This window comes from Sinohyriopsis cumingii, unplaced genomic scaffold (assembly GCF_028554795.1).
Source record: "Sinohyriopsis cumingii isolate HCF-2022 unplaced genomic scaffold, ASM2855479v2 utg000379l, whole genome shotgun sequence".
Classification (NCBI taxonomy): domain Eukaryota; kingdom Metazoa; phylum Mollusca; class Bivalvia; order Unionida; family Unionidae; genus Sinohyriopsis; species Sinohyriopsis cumingii.
In genome coordinates this window covers 126,212-150,753 of record NW_028315894.1, presented here as the reverse complement: position 1 = coordinate 150,753, position 24,542 = coordinate 126,212, and the positions used below count along the sequence as shown (strand labels likewise).

General features: G+C 34.3%; 1 protein-coding gene across 3 annotated transcripts in view; it reads left to right on the top strand.

The window, feature by feature from the left end:
* The window catches only part of LOC149774194 (uncharacterized), a 53,497-nt gene that overhangs the window by 11,262 nt on the left and 17,693 nt on the right, over positions 1 to 24,542 (top strand). Inside the window, exons 2-6 of one of the 3 annotated variants that reach the window (XM_089945682.1) lie at positions 4,110 to 4,235; positions 13,651 to 13,724; positions 16,110 to 16,433; positions 16,850 to 16,923; positions 17,936 to 18,050. In XM_089945682.1, the coding sequence (XP_089801808.1) occupies positions 13,652 to 13,724; positions 16,110 to 16,433; positions 16,850 to 16,923; positions 17,936 to 18,050 (586 nt within the window). In that variant the 5' untranslated portion in view covers positions 4,110 to 4,235; position 13,651. Of the gene's footprint in view, positions 1 to 4,061; positions 4,236 to 12,738; positions 12,831 to 13,650; positions 13,725 to 16,109; positions 16,434 to 16,849; positions 16,924 to 17,935; positions 18,051 to 24,542 lie in introns of those variants that run through there. The other 2 variants (XM_089945683.1, XM_089945681.1) reach the window with 2 other exon arrangements.

The window sequence follows — 24,542 nt, the reverse complement described above, 5'->3', positions numbered from 1 at the left end:
ATTAATTATGTTTTCTATTTTGCAATACCAAAAGATAAGTATGCATCTGTTGGTTAAAAACTTCTTTTGATTTTCTTAAAAATTTTAAATATTAAAATAATTAACATTGTGTATTTCATTTCCATTCCACTCCATTTTTCCATTACATATTTTAATAAAACCACCTTCAATAGCGATGGTGCTATGGTATCGCAGTATTCAAATATTTTTTGCTATCTTTCTTCATAGCAGCATCTATAATGTGCTTATATTGTATTGAACATTTGGTCATGTCACACCCAGTGCTAAAGTTATGTGCCTTGTAACAACATGGCTGGTACGTTTCAATGGAAAAACAATGTTCATGGGACCAAATTGCCTTACAGAAAGAAACTTATTCCTCTAGAAGGGCGTTTACAATGTCACCTCCCTTCAACTTAAGTGGAAATCAAAATAAATTTACATTCTGTATTTCAATAATGTAGGATACCGTCCTATAATGCATGCAGGAATGGTCACTATTTTGGAGTGCATTGCAATTCTTATAGTATAGCTGTCACGTGTTAAGTACAGTACATGATTTTGTCTAGCAAATTATTATATATATATATATATATATATATATATATATATATATATATATATATATATATATATATATATATATATATATATATATATATACATATATATACCAGACTTGGGTTAAGTTACAAGTAACTGGTGTAATTATGACATCTTTTAGTAATGTCAAGAATAATTTTAGCTAAAAGTTTGTGTATTTGAACTTTTTATAAAATATTTCTTATAAATTATGTCAAATATAATCATTTTCATGTCAGTATATTTATGTTTACTTATAATGTATATTTTTGATATAACATGCATAAAATACTCGAACCGAAAATTGCCCTTTTTGTGCCTCATGTGAATAGTAGTTATATTTGTAGTTTACAAAAATAATTGTAACTGAATAGTCATAACTTTGAGTAATTGAGATTGTAATTGTAATTGACATCTACAAGCACAAAATAATTGTAACTGTAATTGACAAAAGCAATTGAACCCAAGTCTGCTTCTCTGATCATTTAATTTTCACTTTTGCACAAAGCTTCTCTGTTGCTTTTGTTCTTTTTCAACTTTGTATGTATCTGTTTTGGATTTTTGACATAGCTTTAACAGTTTTTTGTCATTTTGCTATCATGTCTGCAGTGTGGCAGTTTATATTGATGTCTAGCACTGACATTATGCCACAGACTAGGGGTTCTGTTACAACAATGTATGCTAGTCGTTACCAATAAAATTTGCATCTCTACCAGAAACATTGATGTTGTTGGTATTCATGTACATGTACTGACAAACTGTAAAACAAGTTTTCAGTTTTTAAAGTTAACTGATTCAGCATCATGGTCTGTAAGAAGCCTACTTTTCTTTTCATACAGTTGTAGTCCCATATCTCTGCTGACTTTGATCATTGTCAGCAACAACACAGCGCCAGATGGAGTCGACATGTTGCTTTGATCAGTTGCAATGGTTTGATATTTGGTTCAAGATGAAAAAATACAAATTAAAGCACTCCTTTTCCTGTTTCCTAGACCTTAATCCAAGCATTCTTTTTCTGCATCCTTTCGTTTGCATTGAAGAATCTTGAATATTGACATTTTTTTTTGTTATAGAGTTTATTTATTTTGTGTACCATTGGTGCTTTTATTTACTCTTGTTCAAAACAAATTAATGAACTACATGTTTGTTGGTGTACTGGCTTGGTTTGGAATTTGCCAGTTTCTCTTTATAGATGACTAACTCGTATGATCTAGCAATGGTGAAGTTGAAGGTTTTCTATCACAGAAAGCCCAAAAAATTAAATATTTTCTGTGGTATATGGAGTGTGTGTGTGATTTGGAATTTTTTGTAGCTTTAACAATTTTTCAGCCATATTACTGTAATGTCTGCAGTGTGACAGACATTTAGCATGATGTCCCACCCAGTCACATTATCCTGACACCAGGTCAACCAGTTCTAATATTAACCTCTTCATGCTGAGGGCCTAGCGAGGCAGCTACTCGTACCATTTTTATAGGTCTCTGGTATGACTTGTCTTCGGTTCAAACCTGCGACTTCCTACATACAAGGTGGACACTCTAGCCACTTGTCCACCGGAGCTGTCCTGTGGTATATGGAAACGACTCTATTTGCTTCACATGTGAACTCTGAACCAAAGTTGTTAAGTAAGTGTGGATCAAGTTGGTGACTGACAGTGACAATACTGGAATGGGATTACAGTATAGTTTGTTCCATACAGCATAACAATTTTTATCCTGTCTATAACTCTGTAAGATTTTAGGTTGGCATCTTTAAATGAAGCTAAAACAGCATAATTCATTTTAAGTAAATTGTGTGGAATGAATTATATACTTTTTTCTATATTTAATGATGCTGACCTGATTATTTACTGAGTGACAATGATCAATTCATGAAGCTGTATGGAACAAACTATAGTGTGGTGGTGTTGACTTGTGACTCTTTCCATTATAAAGGTTAGAAATTCATTTATTTCATTTTCTTACTCTAAAGTATTGTTTACAACATAATTTTCTCCACTCTATGCAAATGATTAACCATGCATTGATGAGATTGGTTGAATAACATTTGTACTGACTTTTTCAATCCTTTCATATATGAGGTACTTGAAGTATCGCAACTCTAGCAGGAACTTTGCACAGACATGTTTTATCATATCCCACCCTGTCGCATTATTCTGACACCAGGCTGTCCAGTCCCAACACTAAACTCGTGATGCCGAGTGCCAAGCGAGGCAGCTGCTAGTAGTACAGTACCTTTTTTAAAAGTCTTTGGTATGACTTAACGTGGGTTCGAACCCATGAAGTCCCAACTCTGAGTCGGACACTATAACCACCTAGGCCACCGGAGCAGTCCCTACTTTGATTGTTGTGTCATAATGTGTAATATGTTAAATACAATTCTGATTGGTGGTAATTTTTTGTTCAAGTCCAGGTAAAACAATAACCACTAGTTAGAACTAAGTGTAGTTTATTCACTGTGAGACTCTCCTGAAGATTGCATCAAAACATCCAGTAGATACAAAGAAACAGAAAACTTAGCACAGAAGTAGTTATTAAAAATGATCAAGTTTGGAATGTCTTCTTTAAGGTTGATATATATAATTAGCAACTGACTGTCAACAAGATAAGAATAAACATTGCATAGAACTGGCGGTGAAGCCTATTCCAAACTGCACACATTTTAGTCACCTTGTTAATTTCTAGAAGGCAAGTGGGTTTTGTCAATAATTTCCTTTCTTACTGACAAACACAAGTGCCAGTGGCCATGATAGTTGTATCTGCAGTAAGTAAATGTAAAATATGATGAGTTTGGTTGTATAAGAGGAGGAAGAAACATCTAAATTACTCAATACAGTAGTGGCAGGTAATGTATTATTGCTTTTAAAAACTTTGGGTTGAAGGGGTGGAGGTAGTTAAACTAACTTAAATAGATCATGATGCTTAGGTGTCACTATTGCAAAGATTTCCTTCTTTCAATGGTGTCCTGAGAATAATTTGGGTCCAAGTAAAAGAAGAATTATTTTAGGTATGGGTCTATGACATAAGAGCCTTAATGGGACTGTTCCTTCAGATATAGTGTTCTAAAACATTCCAGGATGGAGATTGCTTTTAGCATGGAGGTGGGAACTTGCATCCTGCTTTTAGCATGAAGGTGGGGACTTACATCCTCAGAAAGGGTAAGCAGTGCAGTAGTGCACAGGTAAGCCTTATATAATTAAAATTAGAGTACCTCACCTCCATAACATAGTGCATGTTCATTGTTGCTGATCACACAGCAGTCATAAACTGATATAATTTCTTGTTAACTGGTCTTTCAACTTGTCCACCAGATTTATTTTGTGCCATAAAATTTCCCTAGGGCTGATTGCTGCAGCCAAGATCAGTTACTCTGTCTTTAGCAACAGAAGCTAAACTCATCTGTCTTGTCTTTTATTGAAGTTGAAACATGCTAATTAGTTAAGAAAATGTTTCATCTCAAATTGTAATGCTTTACCAAGTACTGAAAGTGCGTCAGTTTCACTTGTTTCTTTTTTTTTTTTTTTTCAGGTCTCAATTTGCATGGAATAATATAAGGGATTAATTGGAGCATCTGCTTGAACCACATCCAACTACTCATTCTGATTAAAGATCACAAGGAATTGTAACAGACCTGCTGACCCTTACAATATGACTGTAAGTCTTGATGAAATGATATACAATGTAGTATGGATTTAATGGAATAGTGGCAGAAATACTTAAGTGTGATTTTTAATAGCTGGAATACATTACTTCCTACAGTTGAATTTGCCCTGCCATCCTTTTCCAGGACTCATAATTCCCATTCCAAGCCAGTTATTTATTACTTCAGTTGGTGTTGAAGGAATAGTCTTTAAAAAAGCATGGTCCAATTCTGACTTAGTCACAGCCAATGTGGAAAACCATCCTTTTTATCCTTGCACAACGTATAAAATTACACTGATACTATATTGCTTTTCAAAATTTAACACATTTTTGGTTTTATATTTATTTGGATATTTCACCTACACTTTTGTGTTGATTGAGTGTTTGTCTTGATTGTCGCTAGGATTTGAAATGACAGGGGTACTGAGACTAGGGCACGCTGAGCACTGTCTGACAATTGTTCAAGATCAGGGCACTTTGTGTGTGAAAGGCGGTCATATAGTAACCAAAACAAATTAAAAAAAATAAGTAACTTTGACTCAAAATCATTTATTTCTCAAGCTATTCACTATATGTAAATAAAAGCTAGGATTCTCCTTCATTATGGGTTATATATTTGGGGTCTGTTGCCATCTCATCTGTTCTGGTTTCCTCAGTAGGTTCTTTTTAAGAGAATCTAAAAAAAAATCAAATGGTAATTTTACTGTTCATGCTCCAAAAATATTAATCTCATTCAAAATTTCAAATTTGCGAATTATTATAATGATAATAATACAGCATGACCTTATGGTCCACACATTGTGTGATAATTGGAAAATTAATATCACAAAAGTTAAAACCATGAAACTTAAAGTCTAATTTCTTTCTCTCTATGTATAGAGTAAATAACACTTTTTTGTTAAAACATCATTCTTGTAATTGGCATGTAAATTTCAGTATAAAGGCAAATCGAGTATATGAAGCGCTTAGTACCGTATTTACCATATATGTTGGGACACCGTTTTTGTTGGGACACCATAAATTAATTTTAAAAGTAATTTTTGTGTGCACTGTATGTTCTGGGACACATCGTTTTTTTTTCGAGTCGTAAGTTGTGGGACACCATTTAAATATTCGAAAATTACATGTCGGAAATTGCACTCCAACTGAAATTTTATTTTAAAAAATATAAAACTGTATACTTGACATAAAACTCTCCAATCCACTGCAGCAGCATCTCATCAACACAACCCTTCTCCTGCACATGTACAATCTATTCTTTTGGTACATGAATATATATTTAGCTTTCTCATACCGTGAAGAAATGTTAGAGACAACACACCACCTGAAGCGGAAACTGCAAGGACAAAAGTCAGATATTTTCAAATCTGCACTAGTCTTGCTAATTCTCACACTTTTGACGCCCATCTTATAGTCAGTCCATCCAGGAATGCGATCAAAGTACACTAGAGTTTTATCCATGTTAATGATTATATTGTCGGCGAAATGATCTATTCATCACGTGATTTTATTTTGATACAACTCTTCTGGATGATGCTGGGTCATCGATGTTCGCGCACGAAGCATTATATTGCAAACTTTAAAAACTGTTCCATTGTTTCACTTTATTTTAAAAAATGTCGTGAATACTGGTGAAAAGAAACCCAAGTTAGCTTCCATATCTCGGTCGTCTTTGTTTATTCGAAGCTAAAAGATAAAAAAATCGGCACACATAAAAGAATCCAAGTCGGCTTCTGGGGTCAGCTTGCTTTGCAATAAAATAATCTTTGCATTGATATCCTTTAAAAAAAAATTTGGCTTCCCAGTCCAAACTTGGCTTCCGACGTCGGCTTGCTTTGTGATAAAAATAACCTTTGTCTTTGATGTCCTGTCGGTAAGTTCAAAGAAGAAGTTTACTGTTGGCTGCCAGCTGTGTTTATTTACCACTAGGGCCTCTATGTGCTTGGCATTTTTTGTAGTAATTATTACAAAGGTGCACTGATGTCTGCGGATAAATAGTAATGATACTTTTGTTACCCGCGCCGGCGAAAAGATTTTCACTTGCACTCGAGTGAATGTGTTTTTAAATAATGATTTTTTTTTGCAAGATACTGTCGTACAGTAGACCTGGATAAAAATTATTCTTGGCTATTTTGAACCTAACACCGTGCCATGCGTGAATGGCAGTTGTCTTGCTTTGCAATAAAATAACCTTTGTATTGATATCCTTTACCAAAAAAAAAAGTAACCAAAGTCGGCTTCTGAGATCGGCTTGCTTTGTAATAAAAATCAACTTTAGTCTTTGATGTCCTGTCGGTAGGTTCAAAGAAGGAGTTAACTGATTGCTTGCCAGTCGTGTTTATTCACCACCAGGGCTTCTATGTTCCATGTGTTTGGCATCTGTGGTTACAATTAATACAACGTATAACTGACGTCTGCGGGTAAATAGTAAGGATAATTCTGTAACCCAAGCTGGTGAAAAGATTGTCGATTACACTTAAGTGAATGTGTTTTCAAATGATCATTTTTATTTGCAACATACTGTCATACAGTAGACCTGGATATAATTCAATCTTGATTATTTTGCACCCAACACCATGTCATGCATGAATAGCATCTTCAAGATATCGGTTGACTATTTCCCTCTTGTTTGCGATTTTGTTGGCTCCAGTTTTCAGTCGGATAACATTTTCAAACTTTGGAGCACAACCACACACAATTGCTTCTCGGTGTTCATGTGAACAACGTGGTGTATGATATCAGACATAACTGATACACTCTACTGTATGGAATCCTACCCTTATGGATTTCGTGGAAATATTTTATTCTTAAATGCTCATGTGAAAAAAGGAATAAATGATAACAACACAGGTTAGTTTCTTTCTTTTTATTATCAATTCAACGTTTTATTTATCTATTGTATTGCAACATACAGTGGGGTGGGTTGGGGGGGAAGCACAAATGCAATACAATTTTATTTCGTTTCTTAAGTCTTGGGACATATGACCAAAGTGAAAAAATGTTTCACCATAAGTTCTGGGACAGGGAAAAAAATAATTATTTTATCGTGTCCCAACATATGCGGTAAATACGGTACATTTTATATACATATATATATATATATATGAATCATTATAATATATTCTGTTTAGAAAAGCCTATCTACCTAGCCTAATTTTATAGCAAGTGCAATAGGAAGCAGACATATTTGCAGGTGGTGGCGGACCTCATTTTGCACAAAATGTGTTGTTGCTGGCTTAACCTGGTGTGAGACCACTGACATTTAGTTTTTTTTCTGCTCCTAGGTCCATTCAGAACTGCTGCCCCCACACATAGCAATGGCAAAGATGTGTGAGGTGACAGGAATAGAAGGGTGTTATGTTTGCTACATTTTTTTCACTTTAGTGTTTTGGGGATTTTTTTAAAGTTAATTCCATCAGAATTTTGGCATCCTGTAATATTTGCTAGCGTAGGCTTGGGACTAGTCATCCTTGTGCAGAAATATGTCACTTTGTTGATCTTGGCTGAAAGTCATCACAAAAAATAAACGGAGGAGGAATGGTCCCTCTTCCTCCTCATTTTCAATGGATGACACCCTACATTCCCAGAAGGATATGGATCTCTTTCCAGACTGTCAGAAAACATTCTGCTTAATCTACAATTCATTTATCACTTAATGGTCAAGGATCCCTGATGTTAGTTACTATGCAGTCAGTGCTGATGAGGGGATCTATCCCTGGTTCCTCCCAAGCAGTGTGTGAAAATCGTCAAAAAACTTCCTGCAAGCCAACAGGACCAGCAACCTGAAAATACTGCTCCTATTCATAAATAACTGGTTCAACTTTATGTCATACAAAAACAAAATGTAGTCATTGACTCAATGGCAAGTTCTGTTAGACATGAGTATAAACCCTTAATAAGATTATTTATGCTGAATTTAATAAAACTGAATACGGCTGACATATGATATAAATGACATTTGTCAATTCTATTACATTTTATTAAATTCAGCATAACATGGCCACTATTAACTGACCAAGACTGGTGGACAATGTCCAGCTGATCCAGATCCATGCATACCGGTAGTTCTTCTAGGGGCTGGGTACCGTAATCTAACCAGGTATGAACAATCTGAACATAAATCGGGATCCTCATCTGTTGACTTTGATCACTGACAATATAAGAACTAGACCAAGCCCCCAAAGTTGAATCTGTTTTATAAAATGTACAGCTACTCATGAAATTAAGTCAGTGGAAAGATGAGTTCCATGAGTGAATCGCTACAACTGCAAATGGATCAAATGCATCCACATGAGCAGAATGCAGCTGAGCAGTTATAGTTGGTTCAGCTCAGTATCAGGAATGATATCTGTGTATGTAGCTCAGTGAATTTTTACCTTGGTGTCTTGAAGTGTAGATAAATTTACCTAATCAGTATCATCTATTTTTTTTGTTTTAAAAAAACCTAATTCCTATTTGTACTTATTGTATGGGTGTGAAATAATTTGTCTAATGAGTAGACAATGCTTGTTTACCAGTGGCACATGATGGCTCCCGCAACTTCTTTGTCCTGTATCACATATAAACTCTTCCATAACTCCGTAGGCAAAATGGTTTGTTACACAGACCACTCTTTTCCAAACTGAAGAGCCAGTTGACCCTTGACCCCAAAGTCTTCGGAGTCAAAGCTAAAATCTCTCGAGTCAATTCTTTTGGACAGTCATGAGCCCATAGTTGTGATTCCTCATTATTGGTGGAAACCAAGAATGTTTAAGATTTATTGTCTCATGCTGAATAATGAAAAATACCTGTTCAGTATTTTGTAAGAAATATACAATCTTATTTTTGTAAAAGTGTTTCTCTTTCTAACTATGTTATTGTTTGTATATTTTGTATATGAAACACAGGATTATTTTATACTTTAGTTCTTTATTATATTTTCAACATATTCTGTTATTAACTGCTCAAATCAATTTATATGCAAACATATATCCATACAACTATAAAGGTTATATATTATTCAAATATCAGTGATGTACATCACAGAATGGTCAGTTCACTTTTCCACTCCTTAAATTTTCTAACAAATTTTGGAGATTAACTCTTCTCAGAGCTGACAAATTTAAGAGAAATTCTGGTACTAGTAAATTCATCAGTGTATTCAATAATCAGAAAAGTATGATTCCTTTCACAAGCTACACTCCTTCTTTGTATATTGGAATAATGCAATTGTGGCTTTTACATTTATATAGTGATGCAAACTCTTGCGAGTCTCAGGGTCAGAAAATTCATCACCACCAGGTCATTCCCAAGATAGAGACAGAAAAGAAAATATACTTCTTTGTGCAATTGTGATTTTAAAGTTCAGATGTATGCACTGAATGTTATGTCCATTTTTTCCTTCTGAACATTCGAGGTTTTAAATGTTTTTGCCGATTTAAGCAAATTAATCGCCAATAAAACACAATCCCACACTTAAAAATGTCTTAGCAAGAAGCCATATATTCCCGTTTTGTCTAACTGATTATAATTTAAAGCACAATCAAACAAATGCCGATATTTTAACAGAAATGAATCAAGTGAAGTCATAAATAATTCAGAACTTTTAAACATCCCACTAAATGAAGCAACTTGCCAAGAAAACAATTTAAGTTGGTCTGCTTCCGTTGACAACCGGCTTCGCGAGCCGCCATAAAGATGTGCTCCAGTTCTGACCAGTTGATCTTAATTTGATGTCCAAACATGCCAATGCTGATATTTGATCAAAAGGCAGTCCATTATGTCCTACTTGTTTCCTCTTCCTCAATCATAAACATCAAACGTAATCTCAAAACAATCTAAACTTCTTAAGTCAATTGAATGTAAGCCAGACTTCAGTGAACTGCTAGCTCTGCCCAGTTCATGTATATCTTCCATTGGTGCAAAATTATTGGACATCATGATCTAAATTATCGACAAGCAGATGACAATCAGTGCCTCCTACAGTAAATTTGTTATGGGCAGCGTACTCTTGGTAAGAAACTAAGCTGGAAGTGAAACAAAGTTAATTAAGATTGATGTTCCAGCCCAAATCTACGTGCATCAAAAAGATGCACAAGTTAAAATTTCCATGCGTAAAAAATTGGTCATTTTTAAATTCCATGCATCGAAACCCGAAGGTACACGTCTATTGAAAACCCTGACTAGTGTTGCTCTGAACGTTCATACAAATGGTGTTGAAATCATTTTTGTGTGAAACAAATTCAGTAACTTTAGCTTCATTATGAGGGGCCTGTGTGAACATTCCCTGAGTTAGTCCCGGATATCATTTGTAATGTTGAGCTACGATAAACTATAACAGTATTCTCATGGTCATAGCATGTATATTGTTTCCATATTCCATGTGAATTCTGTAACCCAACTATTGTTTTCATTTGATAGTGTCATATTCCTTATGAACAGTTCTTTTTATCCTTGGTTGTATTTGGGTTTAGAGCCTCTGGTGGTATCCAGGCATCCAAATACCTTCACATGTTGACACTGGGAATCGGAGGTAGTATATAGTAGTTTGAAACTGTATGTTTTGCCTTTTTTTAACCTTTGAGTCTCTTGACACCCGTCCTCACCTCTATCCCCCCCATGACATAGCCCCCATGTGAATGACACATGTTTAGCAATTTTAATTTTTGTCCACAGTGGTGCAAACACCCATGTGATATGAGTGAGCTAGTCATAGGTAGTCTCATATGGACATATGGAGAGCCAAAGTGTTTTCAAAAAAGGGCAAAACTCCATCCTTTCATACTACTCGAGTAATACTACTCTATTGTGATTATAGAAATTAAATCCCACTGAGTATACTACTTTAGGTAAATATATGGTAGTGATGAATATGCACTCACTCAATGAATCTCCTGCATACATACATGCTTGTATTACTATATTTACAAAACTCTATTGATTAATTTTCACAGCAATACTGCATAATTTAGTGTAGCTTCTATAGCATGTCTGATTATTTTGTACTGACAAAAGAGGAAGATATAGTCAAGTTATAAATATTTCTGCTGTGGTGGTTTATATGTCAAGCAGCCAGGCCTTAACTCACAAAGTATACTGAAGGAATTTATGGAAGTTTGTAGTAGTTGAATAAACCTGCCAAGTGAATGGAGTGTCAAAAATGTGACCAATAGACTAAGATTGCTGAATCATTTGAATGCATAAACAGGTTCATTAATGAGGCACACAGATATTGTATGCATTCTCTGAAACAAACCAAGACCACATTAATAAATTGTTTAGTCTAGGAGTGCCCAGCAAAAAAGAAAATATACCAGTCTCAATCATACAATACAATTATTTGATGTTGCCACCACAATAAGAAATGGGCATTCATTTGGTTCTCCAAAGCTGTCCTTTAGCGGTGACTTCAATAGCGCATGCACCCTTCATCAAAGAAAGCCGACTACAATCTTTCAATAACAGCAAAGAACTTTTCTTCAAAGGAAATCAGTACCAAACTTAAATAAAAGTGATGGAATCTGATGGATTTTCGCATTTTCCAGCGTGACTGGAACACGTTAACTGTGCTGTGAAAGTTAACTTTTTGTAGGGAAAAGGTAACGTCGGCTTAAAATGCAAGCTAACTTTTACTGACATGGAACGTAATTTAGAGTAAATGTGCTTTGTCATTTGTTACGTGACTGTGCTATGTTTTTCCACTGAATTCAGACCAATATGACCTGTTACAAAATTAATTAATATTTTATAGGTGTGTGTGCATATTTTCGAAGGAATCACTTGGGCTTTATCAATGTGACTCATGGATGTTTATGACTGAAAAATGTTACCAAAGCCACACTGAAGAAATTTGAGCACTCAGAAATTAAAAGTTATTGAATTTGTAATATCATAGTGTTTGCATAGGTTTACTATACTAATTGTATGGAAAAATGGGAACCAGTCTGGAAAATGGTTGAAAATCAAATAGTGTATATATGGGTTTGGCTGGCCAGGATTGGTTGATAATGAAAGTTAGATTTTAATAAAAATAACATTTTGAGAGCTTATCCAAGTTGTAACTGAAAAAGTTAGACATTGTTTTATTGATGGAATTTTAGTCCTTTAAAAGAGTTAAGTTTAGAACAATCATTACTGAAATTAGCACCTGACTCTTTGGTCTTTGCTGCTGAAACCAAAAACCTGTGTAATGACAGTTTATAAGAGGTACCTATCTGACAAAATGTTTTTCTGTTGACAGATAAGATACATTAAAGACAGTCTCTTCCACTTTGTAGTTTGAACTAATCCAGGTCTTTGAGTATAAAGTCCTTGGGGGTTGCCACGAGAGGAGGGGGGGATTAAAGTTGTTGTAACTTATCCAGTGGTGAATGAATCATATTTCTTCTAAGGATGTTATCAATCTGCTAGCAAGGAAGTTGAAGATGGCAGCTGTTGCTGCATCCTGTTGGTTGAGAAAACTCGTGATAATGATACATGAACACATGAATAAGCATACAAGTACAGCTTATTGAAATCACTTATTAAAGCAGCTAATTAAAAGTGAAAGTGTAAAACTGGGATAGTTGTGACAAATAAACCACCATAGATGTAATCTGGTATCAGGGTCACTTGCTGTTTGAATGTTATGTAAGTATGCAGGAACAATTTTTTTTCCCCACTGACCATAGCAATTTACAAAAGCATTTTTTTTCCTACAGAAACTAGTAACATAATTGATAAATGTTATTAAATAGTTATTTATGTTAAGTTTTTTTCTAAAAGTATATTTTAAAACAGATCAAGTCAATTAACATAACAGATGGGGAAAAACCTGTTCATGCATTTAAATTAAACTTTTGTCCAGCAATAAGGACCTTTGACCAGGTGTTGGCATAGCACTCAAAGTGTCCCTGTTTGCAATATCAGTAGTGTATCTGAAATATTTGGTTTCGGTGTCAGCACTTATATTTTTATCGGCAAGCTCTTGAATGTTAGAACAGTGTGTTTCACATAGTTTAAGCTTACTCATCCCAAATTAGTTACAGGTTTTAGATTACACCTTATACAACAGTGTGTGTGATTTGGATTTTTAACATAGCTTAAGTGATTTTTCAGTCATATCGATACGATGTCTGCATTGTGGAAGTTTATAGTGATGTCTAGCACTGGAGCATTATGCCACAGACATTTAGCATCATGTCCCACCCAGTCACATTATCCCGACACCAGGCTGACCAGTCCTAACACTAATCTCTTAATGCTGAGTGCCTAGCAAGGCAGCTGTTAGTACCTTTTTTATAGTCTTTGGTATGACTTGGTCAGGGTTCCAACCCATGACCTCTGTATCTGAGGTGAACACTCTAACGACTAGGCCACCGGAGCAGTCTTTATACAACAGTTAACTGTTAACATGATGATAGCAAATCCAACTACTGTAAGCTACTGACCATTTATTTATTTTTTTCAGAATGAAGATGAGGAATTCAACTTGCCAGTGTCTTATGATTCTAACACTGACTTTTGACATCTATTTCACACAGGGTACATATGTAGTTTTGTCTAATTTGATATATAAATAGGTCAAACTATCCAGCTATATGAAGAGGAGAATGTGATTGGAAAGGGAGTGGTATGATAGAAAAATATGATCCAGGGAACATAAGACCAATTTCCGTTGCACTTATAATAACAAAAATTATATGAAAGGCAAGTATCTAAAGTGGTCTTTAATTTTTTTTAAAAGCTCAATCAGTATTTAGAAAATATCACTTGTGCCAGAGAAAATTCACTCAATGAACAAATTTTTGCTACAATAAATGAATAAAACATCTTAGATTGTTTTACATGACTAAAAGAAAGCTTTGCTTTTTGTTGGTTTTTTTTCATTTTGGTTTAATGGCACTTTTAATTAATTCTTGACTATATAATACAAAAGAAATGAAAGGTAAGTGCATTTCTCAATGACACTGAGGTACATCTAGCCAATCAGGACTGACCTGTGCCTGTATTAAACCCGCTATCCCTGGATGTTTAGTCTAATGCTTTACCAACTGAGCTACTGCTGTGTATCTCAAAGTAAACCTTTGATATAGTTGATTGTGCTGCAAAAGATTAACCATTAAAGTTTTGATAATTCTTATAACTAGTTTGGACAATACCTTAATCAAAGGATTCAACAAACAGCCATATGCAATATTTGCTCACAATCTCTAACTATTCATTCCTGGGTCACTCAATGCATGGTTTTAAACCCTTTCCTTTTTCATATTTATGTTAATGATCTTCCATTAAGTAATATATTTACAAATATAGATAATGTATTTACAAATATAGATTTATTTTGAAGATAATGGAACTTTATACATCTGGTTCTGATATTGAAGTTATCCCAAAAAGATTAAACTTGAACCTTATTAGAGTTCAGTTTTTGTTTTTATTAATTTAACATATTTCAGCACTTGCTATGCTATATATGGTAGCCAGAATATTTGGTGGAGAAAGAACCCAGGAAGAACCATTCTCCCGTGTCAATCTTCTCAGTACTCGTGCGACAATACTCGAATCCACCAAAACATGTGAAATGTCAGTGATCTATAGAGGCGTGCGCCTTAGACCACTCAGCCACCCAGAGCCCTTCGTTAGACTTTTGAGTTGGGCACAACCAAATAAGGGAAGTCAGAGTTATTTCTTCCAATAAGTTCTTGACAGCTGAAAAATGTCGAAGATGAAAAGCGTTTTAAGTGTATCCATAGATAATAATTCACAATGAGTTGATATGTCCCTTGAGACTATATTTGTAAAGTCATAGAAAATTACCCTATTCAGTAGAATCAAGAAATGTTTGCCTAAAGAAACTTGTGTTCTTTACTACAATGTATATATTCTTTTAACAGGAAATTCTTGTTCAAATTTATGGGGAACCTAAAATTGTATCCTTTCAAAAAGACAGCACCTGTTGATTATAGTAATCGTCAAAAACACTTTACAGGACTAAAATTGCTTACAGTATATGGAAAGATTGATATTCATAAAATAGTTCTTCTATATCAAGGTCTGCATGGAGCTCTACCATAGTATCTGCAAAATTTATTCAGGCCTAATTCAAAATTTTATTTGTTGAAATCAACATCAACAACCTTCATCTACTGAAACCAGGGTGGTCTGGTGATCCCAAAACTTGCAAATAAAAAAAAGTGAGTACATCTCTGCAGTTATCTGAAACTCATTTTGTAAGTTTGTTTATTATGAATGTGTTGCCAGTTTACATGTAATTTGAACTCAGCCGACGTGATGACTATTGGAGATATATTTCTCATGAGCTATACTGTTCTTCAGATAAAGAGCCACATAAATGAATGTTGCAGGTACACTAAATAGCATGTAAATTCATGTGTGCTTGTTATTGTACTTATTTAGTACTTATTTCTGTAAAAATTATTTTTATAGGAATTATGAATTGTTGTTTACATACTGTTTTTGGCCTATCAATAACATGGACTCGCTTGATGTCGAACCAAAATGGATTATCAGAGCTGTATCGACCCATAATTAGTCTTTATTGTTGTTTCAACATCAAGCATATGTATAATGTTACCTCAGTAAAAAAGAGATTTAGCTTAGTTTTATTTAGAGATGAAAGCAGTAGTTCATGGACACAGCTTTATGCTATGAAGAAATTTAATTTAGTACTAATAAATCCATCTTGTCTAAGTCAAATAGGAATGGTTTTTTAGGAAAGAAATTGTAATAAATCACATTTGTAATCACTCATTTTAATGTACTTTTTGCTCTGTATAGCTGAATGAAAAATAACATTTTTTATTTTATCCAGACATTTTAATGCCTTTAAAAAAAACATTTTCCCACAGAGGATATAACATTTAGCATCAATGTATAATGATAATTTTTTTATTATTTTAAATGCAGGAATAATATGGATTAGTAAACCATCAACAGTTAACAAGTGCATTGGACAGAATGCAAATTTGACTTGGGAATATGTGATAGAACCTAGTGAAGAAGTAAAACAACTCCAGTGGCTCTTTAATAGAACAGAATTAATTGCATATAGTTCTGCAACTCAGGGCTTCAATGTAGAGCTTAAATACAAAGGGAGAGTAGACAAAAGTGCTGAAGCTGGAATCTTGTTGAAGAATATCTCCACTACAGATATGGGAATCTACACCTTCTATCCTTTGATTGCATGGGAAAAGAGTCCAAACATGCAGACAGTTGAAATGAATGTCATAGGTATAGAAAATACCACGTTTCAGCATCCTTTCTCAGTCTGCCTCTTGCTGCTGTCCATCACTTTTATAAATTGTATAAAGAAAGGAATGTTGCACCTTTATTTTGTATTTAATGTGTTTAAAATAGGAGTTAAAATTTATAGTGCAACAGAACTACAGCAGCATGCATAAATGTTTCCACAACGTTTAAATAATTTAAAATGTATAGACTATGGCAAGCAACTTGCGTAAACTTGGAAGCATTTAATTGCTTTTATAGATTATATTAAATTTAGTCATGGCCTGCTAGAGTACAGATAATGTAGAAGGTAGGGATTAGTGAGATGTATGATTTTAGGCATAGCTGATAATACTGTCAGTATTATTACCTTAGTTCAAATGAAGTATTTTTATAATCTCAATTTTTCATTTCCAAAGAACCAACCTATGAGCAAGAGTGCTCATGTGAAGAACTGCAAATATCACCAAGCGGACAGATGCATAGCATAATGGTAAAATTATATTTTTATTCTTTATAAATGTTTTTTGTTGCATAACAATTTAATCATATATCTTTGATATGGCATATGATGCACATATTCAGTCCTGGCTGTATTACACCAGCATTGTCCTTATTCTTCACAACTGCAAGAAATATTTATTGTGTGCATATATATATATATATATATATATATATATATATATATATAGAATGTACCCTGTATCAGTTATATACCACAACATGTATACATTTTTCATTAAAACAAAATGAGGCTTGCCAAGTTTCCATCTAAGGAAAGATTTATATAGTGAGTGGTATATCATTGATACGGCATACATACTATACATATATTTGATTTATATCACATACAAATTCTCATATTTGTATTTTGAATGGAGTTACACTATGCTCCAGGTAACTGTATTGACCGAGTTAATGGACTCCTCACATCCCTGTGAGTGTGTCCGCTACAAAATGTAGTTCTTCGATTTTTCTTGTTCACAGTCACATATGCAAGTTGATAAGTTGATTGTTTTCTTCTTGAGTTTCTATTTTTTTCTTCAGATTTATTAAATCAATATAAGACACACTCATGATTTAAACATGAAATATGGTTTTTGTGAAGAAAGTAGTGCACTACAAACATGGTTAGCTTCTTGTACACTGATCCTGAACTGCAAGGCATTCATGTACTGGTGTGTAGAAATTAGCATGGAATAGAAACTAAGCAAAACGATGAACCAACAAGAGGTAATTAAAATATTTTAATATATTGACAGTTCATCTAAGTCATTATTCCACTTTCTAAAAATTATAAAGTTCTCTCTCTCTGTGGCGTCACTAGGGTTGGTGTCACCCAGAGCGGTAACTCATTAGATTTTTGATTACTTTGATGCTTTATGTTAAGATAATGCCATAATTATTTTCATTGATACAGCTTAATTTAATTCCTTCTTTGTTTTCAAATGCCTGTGTGTGAGATGTAATAGTGATCAATAAGTCTAATTTTATTGGTGTTTCAGCCCAGAGGTTGTCACTTTGAGATAAATTCATCATTTTGCTGTCCAAAGACGCCAGCAATTGAATACTGTACAAATGATCCCCAAATTCTCTGTGTTCCTATTAGGCAGCCTAAAGGTATGTTAAGAATTCTGAATGAAAATTAATTTTGTACTGTTGTCATGACAGTATTATGTGTTTGAATAACATTTCAGTTTGGAGACCGGTCCACATTCTTCTGTGAACAGAGGTGAGCTTATTTACTCCTACAAGTTATTCTTAAACCACTCTTGTATATTGGGTGGATTCGATGTTACAGGTATAGCCCTCACCTCTTTCCACATACATGCTATCAGTTGATTAATTGCCTTAGTTTTATTTGTTGTTGTTCTTGTTTGGGGTTTAATGCCATTTTTCAGCACCTGGTGTAATGAGCCCATGTGGGGTAATGTCATATTTAGACAGACATGACCTTTTTTCCACAATTCCCTTTGGGCAGTCAATTTGGAGAAAATGGGCACCAAAATATTAGTAAAAACAAACACAGTCCAGTAGGTGGGATAATGAAATTTTCCATGCTTGCAGCCAGTCAATAAAGAGTATACTGCACAATAATTTGATCAGCTTATGTGGATCAAAGATTAATTAAACCTAGTTGATAAGCAAAAAATGTTTTTTACATGACTGCAACATCATAGTACACCGCTCCCTCGATAACTCGCGCACAACAGGGTCTAAAAACATTGACCGCACTATAAGCGAGGGTGCGAGTTATCGAGGGACCTATAAAAAAAACTAATAAAGAGATGGAGATCGACAGAGAGAGGCGAGGGGGGGGGTGTTTGCATTGTTAAACACTCATTTTATAATCGTGCTGAAAATAACTGTGAATAAATATTTCTTTATAAAGGTGTTGTTCGTTTTTCTTTATAAATTACCTTTAATTTCTGGATAAAGTATCTTGAAAAGATCGTAAAAACAAACATTATTCCACGAGGCATCAGTACTCTTAACATCTGTATCGCTAAACACATTGTGTATTACGTCACTGCTTTTTGTGTTGATTTGGATACATTCTAGTTTTATTTTGTTCAAAATGAATCAAGATTTCTTTTATCAAAAAAGATAACATTCATATCGAAAAACAACAACGTCGAAACTTGTGTTGCTCTAAAAAAAAATCTGCTATCACTAGATAGATAGATAGATAGATAGATAGAGTAAAATGTAAAAAAATAAATTCACAAAGATAAACCATTACCAACCATGAATTTAATGGGTCTAAACGTCAGACATGTAAAAAAAAAATATTTAAATACAAATACGCGAGTGAGAATACGATAATATTTGCTGTGCAATTGTCTAATAGCAGTAGAACTTTCTCCTCTAAGCCCCTGGATCGCAGGTGGTTTCTGACGGCGGGGACAAACATCTTAGAAAACCACTCCGTAAATATTGTTGCAGTCATCCATGCATTTCCACTATTTCTATATACAAATGGAAGGCTGTTCATATTCATGTGATGAAAACAACGGGGAGACTTGTATTTGCCAACACATTATGGTTTCATTTTATGTGTGCCAGTTTTGTTAACACAAAACAAAAGTGTTAATCTCTCTTTTTTCAGCTTGAAACCCTCCTTTTTGTGTGTATTATCTCTGGTAGCTAGAGTTTTGTCTGGCATCATCCGATAGCATAGACCAGCCTCATCACAATTATAAACTTGGTCGTCTGTATATCCATTACGAGTCAGTATCTCTCGGAGCTGGTTGGGATAACTAGATGTGGCCGCCTGATTTGCTGAGCGTATCTCTCCTGACAACGAATTTTGTTTTATTCCATGTCGGCGCTGGAATCTCCAAAGCCATCCATGGCTTGCCATGAAATCTGAATCAGTATCCATAGTTTTGGCCATTTTCTCTGCCTGGGCCTTGAGAATTGTTCCCGAAATCGGAACACCTTGTTCACGTTGCTGTGTGAACCAGGTGTACACAGCATCATCTAATTATGTGTCGTTTGCAGTGTGTGCCCGTTTGCATTTAAATCCATCATCAGAATCAACTTCATGCAAATAATCCCAAAATTTCTGCTCATCCTTGAGCCAACCTCTGAGTGTCGACTCGGCAAGTTTAAGTTCACTACAAACCTTTGATCTTGATTCACCATTACGAACCCTCTCTATGACAGTAAGCTTTTCATTCACCGAGTACGCCTTTCGTTTGATACCCTTGCTCTCCATGATCACATTTACAAATGATTAGGATAAATTACTGATTAATATATACTTTAATGACAATAAGTACATACTATTTGAAACCATGTTCGATTGGTCCAATTAAATTGACTGATGTTGAGACACAATATTGACCACAAGAGTTTATGCATGTAGGATTTGCATTCCTTTAAACTTTTGTATTTTTGTACGTCTTTTACCTGATTTGATACAAAAGACCGACTTAACATGATAAAACAAAGCAGGTCTATTTTAATTGATTTTCACAATGCAACAAACACTTCCCCAAGTCGTTGATCAGAACGCAGCGGCACTTAATTAGGTTCTCACAGATGTGCTCGCAGGCATCGATGTGACAGTCAATTGACTCTTTTCATGTTTGAATAGAAGAGAACATGCAACGAATATACTGCTTATACTGCAACACAATGAAAAGATTAAAACACTAATTTCCCCTGACAAGACATATTTAATTAGTGTTCATTTCATTCAGTGTTGCCATCTGTTAGGATTTACTATAATTCATTGATCACTGTTTTGCCGTATACATATACAGTATTATTATTTACAGTGAACTGAGAAAATATTTTTTCCAATAAAATCTAACAAGATATGTGATTCCTTATCAAAACCTGAAAATTTCACGATGTTGATTCTAACTTTTCGGGCACTAACCGCCATTTTCGACAATAAAACGGGCGATATAGCAAGGTTTCATTCACCAGTTCTGATCACGATTTTCTTCATTTTTTAAAAATATTTTCTTTAAAATAAAAACGGGATCCACGCCGGACACCTCGTTATAAGCGGGTTCGCGAGTTATCAGGACGCGAGTTATGGAGGGACCGGTGTGTATATATATATATATATATATATATATATATATATATATATATATATATATATATATATATATATATATATATTAATGACACATGAGCACCATCCAGGCTATATAATCTAAAAATAAAAGATTTGATATCAGCCCAAATTGGGTCAGTGGTTTTTCCTGGGTTCCTCCTCCACCATTAATACTGGCCGCCATGCATAGCCTTTCGTGTGCTGAAAAATGGCATTAAACCCCACAACAGCAACAGAATAGACAAGAAAAAAGGGTAAAGTCTTTAAAAGAGAAAGCTACATTTTGTTTTTAAAAGCTGCATTCTTTTCAGCTTGAACATCATAATGAAATGCATCCCTCTGCAATAAATGTTGCCTCCATGAGTTGTAAGCTGAAAACACTTTGAAGTAAGAAAATCTTGCAAATAGTTTGTTTTGTAAAATGTGTCTTAAACATTGTCACAAGTGTAGGAAAATCTGATTAAAAATATCAACAGGAATTTTGAAGAAATTTGTATAAGATTGGAAATATTACTCATGTATTGGCTCATTATCAACCAAAGGTCCATGATGTTCCAGGTATTCATACAGGGATACTTCCAGCACGTGTCTGTTTAAGCAGTTTGCAATGAAACTTTCATGGAGGGTTATACATGCCATGTCACCCTTCTTTTTCTCAATTACCTCCACCTCTTCACAGCATAAGCACTCATTTGCCAAGTTCACCATTTGGCAATATCCATAATCACACCTGTAAGGAAAGAGCACAATATAATTTTGACCATTCATGAATGTTTAAAAATCACTTTCAACATTTTGTAAGCATTGAAAAGGAAAGATGGGGATTAGAAATAGCATGTTGATTCTGCACTGGAAATAAAGTTTAACAAAACAACATTAGTTCTCAGTATGTTGCCTTTCAAAGTTTAGAGTAAGCATTATCAAGTAAATGTGATATTATGAGTAGAATTGTATTTAATAGGTTAATATTCAGTGCAACTTATAATATCATTTGACCTGTGATTTTTGTGTTTATAGATTACAGAAGGAGTTAATCTTTGTTGTGTACTGACATTCGTTATCATAGTCATGTATTCTGCATGGGTTTTTGTACTTTATTTGAAAAAGAAAACATATACTTCACTGTGTGAAGGAGTAAATGTAGTTGGCCTGTCTGGATTTAAATCAACAAAAAGATAAATCTTTACCTAATGGACATTCCAAACTAATCCTGGCCAATTTGATTAAATTGAAAGTCAAATTTCAATATATTGACTTGTATTACTTTTTATTGGACAGACATTTACCTGCTCACACTGACATGGTGGAGAAGGTATTACAGCTTCAGCTGCATTGAATGCAACACATTTACCTTCCATAGTTTAATGAAATAAGTTTATCAAAACAGTTGATACTTGGTTTTCAGGTATTTAAGACTCAGAAATGTGTATTAACAGAAATTTCAATGTTTGAAATTGTTGGGATTGATTTGGGCAGTCTTTACTCAATAAGTATCTGACTTACATTTAGAAAACTTTTTCTAGCCAGTTTGAACTTTCATGGCGAACACACTCTCAATATCTTCTCTCGTTTCCTCTCCTTTTTCTTAAAAACTAATAATTAATATATATTATGATTCATTTCAGTTCAGGAAATAAAAAGTACTTACAGCTATATTCCGTCATATATTCAGAGATGTTGCCAGGCCATGGGATTGCATGTTTCTCACAACAAAATCATTAGTCACGCACCGTCTCAATTGTGGTTCCCACAATTTGTTATACCTAATCCTTGCCATCTCTTTCTTTTGTTCGATTTTGTTTTTATTAAAGATGAAAATTAAATTAACGTTTTTGTCAAATTAAGTCTTGGTCATCCATTTCACTGGAGATCTCATTCAAGCTATACTAAGGTAGATTTAGTGTCTGTTTGAGATTTGCTGCGGTTTTTGCAGAAGCTATCCATGGGTTCTGATTAAATTGTCTCCTAGAGGAGTATAAAAAAAAAACTGATCAATTGATCAATCATAACAGAATTGTATAGATTGTGACAAGCAGCGAGTTTTGTGAATTACAAGTTGGAAGATAATCAATTTCTTATGGTAGAATCATCTGCTACGGTTGATACTATAGAACAAGAAGAAAGCTCTCATGTTCCGGCATGAACTGAAGACATCACACAAACAGATGACACAGAAATAGTCAATACCTGTTCCACTGCATGTAGATACGGAGGCAGAGAAAAATGGAAAGAATAAAAAAAGATGGATGTTTTGTGTTCTTTGTTGAAAATAATAAAAAGATAATCCATTCACTAACGAAAATGGTTGCACAGGTTAATCTATATTCTTTAAAGACTGCAACCAAGGCTTAATACTGATTTGCAACAAATGTGATTGCAAAACATAAATATTCTAAGAGCACCATGATTGACTTGTGGGAAAATATGTTTGAATATCATGAAGGCCAGTTTCCTAATTTGTTTAAATTGGCCAAGATTGCAGTGCTTCTCCCATTACAAACAGTTTGTCAGAGGGGATTTCATTCAAAAAGCAGAATTCACACTGCTCTTAACATCAGAAACAGTAAATAAACTGATGAGTATTCATATACAGTACAGCTCCTGTGTATTTTTGAAACCCCACATATCGCGGTGGGGGACTTAATCCCCTCTGCTTTTGCTCCATGATGGAGCAATAAGTAAACATACTTACACATCACCACCGTGTATCAGCCAGCATGCCGATGGCATATCCACTGTGGAGCAGCTGATCGGCATTATTGATTGACATTTGAACATCCAGTCAATGATGACCACCCATGGAAACACTGATACATCAAGAGTGATTAACAATAAAATATGATCATTTCAGCAATCATTGATCTTTATTTCAAATATATATGGACAATAAAAGATAATTTTAAAGTCTTTTGTACATTTAGAAAATTGCTCGCTGACTTGATGAGACGCCCACTTTGTTGAGCTTCTCTCTAGCAGTGTAGATTTATCCAACTGTTTAAATATGAAAAGTAATCCTTAGTGGTGTGGACAGTTAAATTCCAGATAGCAGTAGCTTCTGTTTAAAGAAAAAACATGAACAACAAAACAGAAAACACTGAATTTGCACTTAAATATGAACCACATGTTTAGTCCTAAAGCAGTAACAGCCCAGTTTCAAAATTGAATATAAATGTACGCTATGAACTGGTTCAATTTTTGAATGCACATAAGGGACTGTCCATTTAATTTTATGGGGCTAATTTATTATTTCCAACTGATATTTTTCTATTCTTTCATTCATTACAAGATAAGTTTGTTTACAAAAAACAAGGAATAGCATCATGTTTTTTTAATTCCACAAGTCAGAATAAGACAAATTTTTCAAGATTTACCCCTCTGCCTTTTAGAAATTGAAATGGTCTTGCCCTAATAAAGACGTTACTTCAGCAGATTTTCAACCAAAATCAAAGCAGTGACCATTGTAAACACTTATAAAATGTTAACATGAGAAGATGTCAGTTTATGCTTGGGAAAGGTGTGTTTCTATCAAACTTATG